Source organism: Rhinoderma darwinii, chromosome 3 (assembly GCF_050947455.1).
Source record: "Rhinoderma darwinii isolate aRhiDar2 chromosome 3, aRhiDar2.hap1, whole genome shotgun sequence".
Classification (NCBI taxonomy): Eukaryota; Metazoa; Chordata; class Amphibia; order Anura; family Rhinodermatidae; genus Rhinoderma; species Rhinoderma darwinii.
The window spans coordinates 23,633,834-23,645,359 of NC_134689.1; the positions used below are offsets into that span (position 1 = coordinate 23,633,834).

The 11,526-nt window shown below is 42.3% G+C and overlaps 1 protein-coding gene across 7 annotated transcripts in view; it reads left to right on the forward strand.

Annotated features, from left to right (window-relative positions):
* LOC142748833 (uncharacterized) overlaps positions 1-11,526 on the forward strand; it is a 51,786-nt gene that overhangs the window by 15,023 nt on the left and 25,237 nt on the right. For 3 of the 7 annotated variants that reach the window (XM_075856127.1, XM_075856130.1, XM_075856129.1), the window contains exons 1-5: positions 2,598-2,730; positions 3,558-3,665; positions 3,864-3,983; positions 4,077-4,133; positions 4,326-4,406. In XM_075856127.1, the coding sequence (XP_075712242.1) occupies positions 2,716-2,730; positions 3,558-3,665; positions 3,864-3,983; positions 4,077-4,133; positions 4,326-4,406 (381 nt within the window). In that variant the 5' untranslated portion in view covers positions 2,598-2,715. Of the gene's footprint in view, positions 1-2,597; positions 2,731-3,557; positions 3,666-3,863; positions 3,984-4,076; positions 4,134-4,325; positions 4,407-11,526 lie in introns of those variants that run through there. The other 4 variants (XM_075856125.1, XM_075856126.1, XM_075856128.1 and 1 more) reach the window with 2 other exon arrangements.

The following is an 11,526-nucleotide window of genomic DNA, read 5'->3' on the forward strand; positions in this document are numbered from 1 at the left end:
CAGACCTTAGGTGCACAGTCAGTTATAACCTGTCATACTGTATAGACATATGATAGTACTTGTAAATAAAATAACCAATAAAAAAAATCCAGCCGCAACGCAAAAAAATACAAAATTAACATGTTTTTAACCCATACAATAAAAATATTCTATCTAATCATTTTAACGGTAAACGCTGTAAAAAGGTATGACAAACTATGGTGAAAAACTATGCTTCATACTTAAAAATTCAAATAAATGAAACGCTATTATATATCTACCCAAAAATGGTGCTTGACAAAATATGACTTGTCACGCCAAAGAAAATTCCCCAAATCATTAACTCCTACCCGACATTTGACGTACATGTACTGGGGGGGTTTACGTGGGCTTGGTGCTCCTATTAAGCCTTTTTAGAGCAAACACTCTAGTAAAAAACAAGAAATGAACTATAAACTGCAGAATTATACTTAACATATCTGGTGTCATCAGCGCTAGTCCATCCGAGGGCAGTGGAGGGGCGTCAGTGTATCTTAGACTGGCAGACAACGCTCTCCATATGCCAGTCTTAGACAGCGGCAGCCATCTTGGACCAGAATGTGGGAATGGAGTCGGGAACAAGCAGGAGAAGGCCACAAGGTATGTTAACTTTAATTTTGCAGTTTATAGTTATTTTTTAGTTTTTAACTGGAGGGTCGTTTAATAGGGGACTGTTGAAAGAACAATACACTGCAATGTATAAGTATTGTAGAGTATTGTACCAGCATCATACGATCGCAAGCTCAAGTCCCTTACTGGGACGAAAAAAAAGTCAAAATTAAATAAAAAAAATGTTTCCCTTAAAGTAATGTAAACATTAAAAAAATAAACATAATTTGCAATGCCAGATATGTAAAAGTCGAAACTATTACAGTATAACGTTATTTATCCGGCACAATGAACGCGCAAAAAAACTAAAGACACGTCATAATTGCTGTTACCCGGCCTCCCACAAAAAAATGGAATAAAAAGTTGCATGTATCCAAAATGGTATACAAAAAAAAAACTACAGCTCGCATCGCAAAAATGAAGCCCTCAGACAGCTCCATCAATGGAAAAATAAAAAAGTTATAGCTCTCAGAATATGGAGACACAAAACGAATTTTCCAATAATTAGTAGTAAAACATTAAAAAAAAAAGTATAAATTTGGTAACGCCGTAATTATATTGACCTGCAGATTAACATTAGTGCGCTATATTGCAGCAGGGTGAGCGCTGTAAAACGAAACCTAAAAAACAATGAAAGAATTGCTGGTTTTTTTTACATTTCACTCCACAAAATATTTTTTTTTAAAACTTCCCCGGTACATAATATGGTACAATAACTGGTGCCATTAAAACGACTACTCTTCCCGCAAAAAACAGACAAGCATTGATTTTAATTCAGCCGTGTCGCGGCCGTTGAAAAAACGTTCACCACACGGCCGATTATCCCTGTCATGTGAATAAGGCCTAATAGGAACAACTGTATGGTGGATATCCTGTGTAAAAGCACGCAGCGTATCTGCACTGTGCGCCGCTGGGAATTCCGGGCGAAAAAGTGCATCAAACTGTGGTGCAGTTTTCGCCTGAAATGTCCGCTGCGGAAAACCGCTGCACTAACCGGCCTGCTAGCAGGAGACCGCTGCAGCCTGTGATTGGCTGCAGTGGAGGCACATGGGATAAAGCATCATCCAATGAGACCGGCCCTCGGACGTTATACAGGCCGGCCTCCTGGGATAATGTTTCATCCAATCTGATTGCTGCTACAGCCTGTGATTGGCTGCGGCGGTCACATAGGATGAAACGTCATCCCAGGAGACCGCGCTGGAGGGAGGAACACAGACTTCTGGGTAAGTATGTTTTTTTTTATCTGAACCTGTCGCAAAAAACGCAGCAACTGTTATTTTTGCGGGATTTACCTCCCCATTGTTTTCAATAGGGAAAACCCGCAACAAATAAGCAGCGTTTACGCATACAACTGACATGCTGCGGAATCAAATTCTGCACCGCAGATCAATTACTAAGCGTTTTTTCCTCGCAGTATATACGCAGCGTGTGGATGAGATTTGTTTTATCTCATCCACTTTGCTGCTATTATATTTGCTTTGTATTTTCCGCAACGAATTCCGTTGCGGAAAAACCGCAGTACGTTCGCAACGTGTGAACTGACCCTAAACGTACCCGATGCTGTATAACAGAATAGCAGCCTAATATGTGAGGGCAACAATGATTTAACATGACAATTTCAAAGTGATGGCAGGCAGAAATCTCACCATGTAAACGGAAGCATAATGTTATAATGTGTATAGTGACAATGTAGCAAAATGTATCTTTTATAAGCTATAAACAGAACAGGACTCCATTATTTGTTACAATGTAACAGTTCATTACTTAAAGTCATTGTATCTATAGTTGTACAGTGACAAGACTGAGGCGGCGGGATTAGAACTTGACAGTTTATCTCTGATGTTTTTGAAATGTTATTAATCTCCACATCGTGTCCTTGCCATGTCATGAAGCCCGTTATAATATCACTGCCCTGTAACCAAGGTATTCCCTGTGATGTCACATCCTACTCTGATGTCACCGATCAACTGCTTTAATATTCCGAGTTCAGGCTTAACTTCTTTGAGGGTTTTTGTAGGAGAGAGAGAGAAGGAGAGGAGAGTGAGATACTGATATTACTGATTGTATTACTGTGAAAATTTTCAGAAAATGGCCAAATTCGTTGTAAGTAATCCAATATATATTGTGTTTATGAAGATTAAGGATCATTTATTTATTTTCTGTTCATGTTCCACAATGTTGTACAGAGCTTGTAGTATCAGTCCCTGTCTCCAATGGGGCTCACAATCTAATTTTTCTGTCTCACAAATATTCACCTCAGGGCCTGTTACATAGAAAGCCAATTCAACTATTAGTATGTTTTCAAGAAGATGGATTTTTTTGTGTTGATTCTTAAAGATACAGGAGTTTTATGGTATTATTGTGATCCAACAACTTGTGATAAACTGTTAGGTGATACGGACGTCATAAATCATGTCTCTGTCCCACAGAAACATCTATACAGTATGGGGGCACGGTCCGTAAAAAGCAGAAAATAAGACATGTCCTATGTTTTGCGGAGGCTTTCTACGGCACGGACACCTTCCCGTAATTAAACGCGAAATTGTCCGGCGGCCATAGAAATGAATCGGTCCGTAATTACGAACTAAATCTATGGTCATGTGCATGGGGCCTAATTAGAGAATACAGACTGTCAGAATTGGCTCCAGTATTCTGCTTATCGCTGCATCAGCATATTAGACATTCACTTTCATGTCCGACACACTTTCCCATTATTGTTGGCCACTTGATGGACATTGTAATGTTATGGCCATGTGCATTATTGGGAATTATTGGTGGTAGTTGATTCTCCGTGCATTACCACAGGGTCAGGTGCTGTCTATATATAAACATAGGATCATAATGGATCTCTCCCCTATACACAAATCTAAATCATGATCTACAGAAAAACATTCACCTGAAGGAAACTCATTTTTCTGTCTTTTTCACAGCAATATCTCGCTGGGGCCTCGGATTTCATCCCTGACACTCCAGTAAGAGAGTTTAAAATCCCGGCAAGGACATGGAAACCTTCCTGGAGACGGGACTGCAGGAGCAAGGTAACATTTCTCTTACTCTACATTTTCTTCTAGTTTTATCTTGATGCAGAAAAGTCAGGGTTGGGGGAATGTTTGGATACATTGGGGGAGGCTTTGATGCATCGAAAGGATGTTTGGATATACTGGTGGAAGTTTGGATATTAACTAAAAAAAATTTTTTAAAAACACATCTATTCACTTCAGTTTTCTCTTTGGCAGGCTTTTCCTGTTCAACCAGATTCTGCTCCTAAAACAATGGAACCGACCATAGCTTCAAATGGATTGGTGAATATGGAAAAAATGCCATCTCACTTGGTCAGAAAGGGGTATTATGTGACGGTAACAAACCCTTTATGTAGATATATAGATAGATAGATAGATAGATAGGTAGATACGATAGATAGATCACATGTGACTTTTTTTTCTCTGTAGATCACAATACAACGTCCCAAAACGGAGAAAAAGAGCTTTTGGGATTTTTTCGGCAAGGTGAGATTATGTGTTCTGTTATTGATTTCATACTTATTTCCTGCAGCTACGAAGTTGTTTGTTATATTTTATCCCTTAGTTTATGTGACTAATTTATAATTCTAAGATACAATGGGGGGTTTATAGCGGTAGATATGTCAATACGTAGATAGATAGATAGATCACATGTGACTTTTTTTCTCTGTCCCACAGAAACATCTACCTGCCCGCTCCCAGGATTCAGGGAAGCGTGGGAAATTTAATCTTTTTGGACGTCTTCAGTCTGAAAATGAGGTAAATAGCATTCTATATGGGGGGTGTGGCCGGCAGCCAAGATGGACGGACGTGTTTAGGCCGCTTTCCAGGGGACCGTTATACATCCTGACCTCATCCTGTGCTGAGAGCATACCTATGCGATATCTATAGGTTAATACTGGACCACCTTACACCCAGCAACACTCCTGACCCGTTCTGGTACCCCCTTTTGGCTGGAAACTATGACATGCAGCATTTGGCGGCCTGATATACATCACCTGAGCCACATCACCGCTTCACCTCGTGTAGAGAGCTAGTGCCGAAACTACATACACCTGTCGGCGATCAGTTCCAGCTCTTCCCCTGCTTACGCCGAATAACCCGCACTACTGCACAAGGGACGATCTCCTTGCCCTGCAGGACGACATAATTTCTCCCGTCTGAGCTGAGTGACGATTTGCAGCGGGATAGTAGTTCCTAGTCCGCACCACCACTTCAGGAGCGTGGGATGCAGATTCCGGAGCTCCCGCAGGTGTCCGACATATCCTCCTAATTCTCCTTACAGTGCCTAACCTTGGCTCCTGCAACAACTTGGGACTACTGACATATCCTGCACACTCCCTGATATTGGGAGTCACCATGCGGCGGGAAAACATCCATTAACTTACCTGAGGTACTCTTTCCTGTGTAGCTGCGACATTGCCGTTTCTTGATCACTTATCACGTTGATCAGACTTATTATTTGGATGGACACGTCTACTTTACACTAATATATCTTGTCTTCCTGGGCCTGCACCCAGTACAAATACATGTGAATTGCTCATTCTTTATTGACAGGCATGTACAAATCCAAACTACAGCCTACTATGGATAGACTGAAAGAGTTTGTTCATACAGACCAAGCAGGACATATGTCTACTCCTCGCTCAACACGTTCTACACAGGGGAAATTAAGGGGAGGCGATTCTCATTCCAGAGATGATGTTGACCCTGATACAGATCCTGAACCTACTTTGCGACAGGTTTCCACATAGTTGTTGTCGGCCATTACTACCTGTACCACCTCCTTGACAGGTAAAGCTGAAGAAATAAAAATTGATGTCAATTTACTGCGCCAGGACATGCAGAATTAGCACGGACGCATAGGAAATAGAGGATAGAGTATCCCGTGCAGAAGACAAGATTAATCCTCTCACAATTACAATTACAATTTCCTCTGCCTCTCGTAAAATTGAAGCTTGTCAGTCCAAACTGGATGACTTGGAAAATAGACTACGTCGCAATAACTTGCGAATCATTGGTCTCCCTGAGAAGGCTGAAGGCCAGAGCTCCAGAATCATTCTTAGAAAACCTGCTCAAAACTACATAAGGAGACGCCTCCTTTTCCTCCTGCTTTGTAGTGGAACGTGCTCATAGAGTACCGGCTAAACCTCCCCCTCCAGGTGCCAACCCACGGCCATTTTTGGCTAAACTACTGAATTAAAGAGATCGTGACTCCGTCCTACGTCTTGCCCGCTTGAAAGGGCTGCTGAAATTTAACAACTCTACCATTTCCATCTTTCCTGACTTCTCAGCGGACTTACAGAAATAGCGTGCTACCTTCATTCTGGTAAAAAGGAGATATAGAAATCGCGGAATTCCCTACTTTATGGCGTATCCAGCTCGTCTCCGTATAGTCGCTGATGGCAAGGTGATCTTCTTACAGTCCACGGAAAGCAACTGAATGGCTCCAAATGCAGGCCGTCACAAGAGTGACCTGGATTTACACACAGGATATTTCTTTAGCTACACTTTTGACCTGCTGAACTTTTGCCACACTGATTTTGTTGGCTACATCTTCTGGAAGTTTACTTGGTGCTTGCGGTTAGAATATATATGACGAGTTACCTGTATACTTATGTACATTCTACTGCTTATCATTTTACATTCCTGTATTTCCCTCCTGTTACCATGTATCTATGTCTCAGAGATTTAATGTAGGTCCCGGTATACGACTCACCCTTATGTTGTGTGGCCCGGTTTCCTATTAATGTCTAATCTGCTTATTATAATACTGTGTATGCGTAGTCACATGTCTGACAATATCTTAGTCGGACATTCCCCATTCTACACTATATTTCACCCTGCAACTACATTTTTACAGGGTTACACGGTTACTGTTCCATGTTACTGGTTTAATATGGTTCTTTATTGTTTTGATCTTAGCCTATGTCATAGATGCTACGAAATTGTGTTATAATCACTGTCATGTCTTTTATATACTCCTTTTCTTCATGACCATTACTCATATTCAGGATTATACATATACTTACCATACCTATATATACATGTCGTCGACTCTAACGTGTGTCTTGTGGAATGTGCGTGGTTTGGGTACTCCTCATAAACGGGCATCAGTTTTTTCCCACTTAAGGCGACCCAGTCCACATATTGTTGGCCTACAAGAAACTTATCTCACAGCTGATCCTGGGTACAATGGTCTTGCCACTCCTACCACACTTCATATTCCAGAGGGGTCTCTCTTCTTGCACACCGATCTGTTCATTGGAATCCTATTCAAACCCGCAGAGACCCAGATGGGAAATTTGTCTTCGTTTATACAGAAATTGACACTAGACCATAGGTGGTCTCATGTCTTTATAATCCCCCACAAGCCAATCTATATGTTATTCAGGCGGCGATTACGTTCGCTCACCAATTCTCTACCTCCTTTATCTTATGTATGGGTGACTTTAATCAAGTCATGCACACATCCTTAGATAGATTTGCCACTCTCTCCCCTCTATACACCCTACTTCTTTATATCAGCTGATCAATAGTGTGGACTGGATGGACCTATGGAGAACACACCACCCTGATGAGGTAGAATACACCGGTCACTCGACGGGACAGAATAATTTGTCTAGAATTGACTATTGTTTTGTCTCCCCTAATGTCTCTCTATATGTCACATCAGTAGCACATGATGGTAGAGGTCTGTCTGACCATAGTCCAGTATTACTAAACTTAACTTTCCCTGGTAGACGTATATTGGCCAATTGGAAAACCCCTTCTGGCTAAAACTTATTGGCCCATCTGACCGTATACCAGATCAAATTGACCAATTTTTATGCATTAATGATTCATCTCTATCACATACTCTACGTAGGGATTCGTTCAAGGATTATCTTCAAGGCTGTTTAAAATCCACCGTCTCTTTTATTAAAAAAAAATCTCCGCTCAATTAGAATGAGATTTGGAAAGTCAGGTGGCAGCAGCAGAGGCACAATACATTACTGACCCCAGTGGCGGATTAAGTAGACCATGGGCCCTGGGCTGTTACCCAAACTTGGGCCCCCCTTCCTCACCGTAACTATTTTTAACACTACCTTTTTGGGCAAGCATTAACAGTGTTACGATTCCCCTTGTCACAGCGCGGTGTCCCTACATACTGACAGTATCACACTGTGCAGGGACACAACCTCCTGACAAGGGGAATTGTCTATCAGTCCTGGACTGCAGAAAGACTTTTTGTGAAATACAAGGATTTCCTATAATAAACATGTCAGGAGAGGTGACAGATTCTCTATAAATCTAGTGACTCACAGGTGACGACGTCTCAGATTCTAGTAGTTTTTTTCCTCTTTTCTTCTCCATCCGGTCCAGCGCTCATGACGACTTCTCCCGGCCATGACTCATTTCTGCAGAATTTGCCACTTAGACGTCTCCTCACTTTTCCAACATTTCCACACCTATAAACGAAAATAAAGTTATCATGGTGCCACATAGTGTACCCCTAAATATAATAGCACCAAACACTGCGCGCCTGAATATAATACCACACACTGTAAAACACCATACACACAGCCCCCTGTACATAGTGCCACACACAGCCCCTGTAGATATTACACACCCCCATAGATATCGCCATACACAGCCCCCTCTATATATCACACATCCCCCTCGTAGAGAGCGTTACACACAGCCCCCTATAGATAGTGCCATACAGCCCCCCTGTAGAGAGCGCCACACAGCCCTCCCCCTCTTGTAAATAGCACCAAAAAGCCCCCCCTATAAAGAGCGCCACACACATACCACGGTGGATAGCACTACACAGCCCCCCCTTGCCTCACAGCGCTCCCCCTTGTATATAGTGCCTCACAGCGCTCCCCCTTGTATATAGTGCCTCACAGCGCTCCCCCTTGTATATAGTGCCTCACAGCGCTCCCCCTTGTATATAGTGCCTCACAGCGCTCCCCCTTGTATATAGTGCCTCACAGCGCTCACCCTTGTATATAGTGCCTCACAGCGCTCCCCCTTGTATATAGTGCCTCACAGCGCTCCCCCTTGTATATAGTGTCACACAGCGCTCCCCCTTGTATATAGTGCCACACAGAGCTCCCCCTTGTATATAGTGCCACACAGCGCTCCCCCTTGTATATAGTGCCACAAGGTTATGTACACATTTAAAAACTTTATATTATAATTATATATATATATATAGTATGTCTGTGTATCAGTGTGATTGATTGATTTTATTAAAAAATATTTTTACTTTTTGAGATACGGCTGCTTTGTATCCTGTATCCGTCAGGTCAGCAGGACTGACGGGATCAGTGACACGCAGGATCCACCTCAAATCTATCACATCTAAGATTATAATTTAGCGCAGGGCCCGTTTCACTGATCCCGTCAGTCCTGCTGACCTGACGGATACAGGATACAAAGCAGCTGTATCTCAAAAAGTGAAAATATTTTTTAATAAAACGTAATTACAAAGTTGCACCAAACACACATTTTTATTAAAAAAAAATAAAACCGACGTTATTTTTGCGACATTTTTTCCGTAGACAATGCAGGTTTCGTTTTTTATCGTTTTTATGCACACATTTTTTGCCATTTTAGAATTTTTATTCATAAAGTTTGAAAATAATAGTAAAAAAATAAGCTTTTTTACGTTTCAGCTATTTTTTTTTGGTAATAACATTGTTTTACCCTAAAATAGACCTTTTATCTGTGATCGTCATTGTCTACCGTAAATTTTAATATATTACATGTCTATATTAGGGTAATTGGGTCAGCGCTAGCGTTACAACAATGATTGGCGGGGGGGGAACGTTTTTTTTGGGGTGGGTATTTTATGTGTATTTATTATTATTATTTTTTTTTGCACTTTACTATTTTTTTATTACTATGTTCTGATCCTCAAAGGTCAAAAAAGACCTTTGGGGAACTTTATATCTACTTTCTCTTTGTTTTACACCATGTTTTTCCACTGTAACTGGAGCTGCACAGCAGCCCCAGTTACAGGGGAAATCAGCCCTCTCACAGTGACGATTGTCACTAATAGGGCTGTGCTGGGTCTAGTAAGACCCAGCAACAGTCTGCCACTAACGGCACCCGGCGATCATGTGACCTGTCACATGATCACCGGGAGGAATAGAGACAGCGCCGCTGCTGCTGTCTCTATTCCTGTACACAGCGTTCATTGAACGCTGTGTAAGAAGACATCGGAGAAGACAGAAGCAGCGAAAGCTGCTTCTGTCTTCTCCTCAGGGTCCCCGGCAGTCACTGACAGCCGGAGACCCGACATTCAGCTGCCCGATCGCGCGGGCAGCAAGTTAAAACCCGAGCCGTAGAAAGTCTATGGCTCGGGTTTTAAGCACCCGTCCCTGACCGCTGGCCGTAAAAATACAGCCAGCGGTCGGGAACCAGTTGGGCAGGAGGATAATCCTGTACTGACCTCAGCGCCGGTGACCGCCCGCCGGCTCTTCTCTTGCTGCTTTGGAGTAACAGAACAGCCGTCCGTCGCTGTTCTGTTACTCAATGGCGGCGGCCCGCACTGTCAGGGAGGCGTGTCCTACCCCTGGATCCCGGCGAATTCCCTGCTCCTCCCCATCTTCGGCCGTTAGCAGCGCTAGCGCGCTGAATAGATTTAGGGGATAATGTGCGTTTCGGGCTGCCATGGGCCCCCTGGGAGCCTCGGGCCCCGGGCGGCCGCCCGAAACGCCCATATGATAATCCGCCACTGACTGACCCTACTGATGCCCATAAAACTAACTGGTTAAGTTTGACACAGCTATATAAAAGACAACTCCACCTTAAATCTAAACGTCAGCTATTCTTCACTTGTCAATACTATTTTGAGATGGGCAACCAGTCTACTCAGTTATTGGCCCACCTAATTAAACAGAACAGTGGTAGTAACTCAGTCCTGAAAATTCGGGACTCTGATGGGACCATTTTAACAGAGGCTGAGAAGATTACATCCAGATTCAGGAATTGCTATGCTGAGTTATATTGCTCCTCTAATGCCTACTCTGTAACTGATGTTTTAACATATTTACAAGATCTCACATTTCCGACTCTTTCAAATTAGCAAGTTTCCAGATTAGAAGCCCCATTTACACTGACAGAAGTTCAGGACACAATAAGAGATATGGCCTTGAGTAAATCTCCTGGCCCCGATGGCCAGCTGACAGAAGTATATAGAAGATATTTAGACACAATGGCCCCAATGGCAATTAGACTCCGCTCCTCACCAGAAATCACTGGCATTACATGGAAGGATAAAACGACTGTAGAGGGTTTATATGCCAATGATATGGTCCTTTTTTTGAGAAATCCCTCTAAATCATTCAACTTAGCTGTCCAATCACTTAATACTTTCTCACAATACTCAGGACTACGGGTAAATTGGCAGAAATCGGCCATACTATACATGGAAGAAATCCCACTCCTTGCCCATTACTTTTACAATATGGTCTTGAAACAGTTTCCAAGTTTAAATATCTTGGAATCCATATGGTTCTTGGTCATATACATGCCGGCGAAACTTCTATTGCCCCATTATTAGGACAGTTAGGAGATAAATTTAGATCATGGTCCAAATTACCGCTATCCTGTCACAGTGCCTATGTCCTTCTTCCGATCCCTTAATTCTTTAGTTATTAAATTCATATGGGGTTCGTCCAGATGAAAACTTAAACTAAATACCTTGCTACGCCCTAAAACTGATGGAGGTATGGCTTTGTCAGACTTTTATTTATATTACTTGGCTGGTCAACTCCGTAATATATGAGATTGGGTCCGCGATACTCCTCTTTTTTATGCAGATTATTATTTGGCTTCTCTGGTAGCAGGTCATAGCTTGCTTAGAATATCCGGGATTCACTAAGAA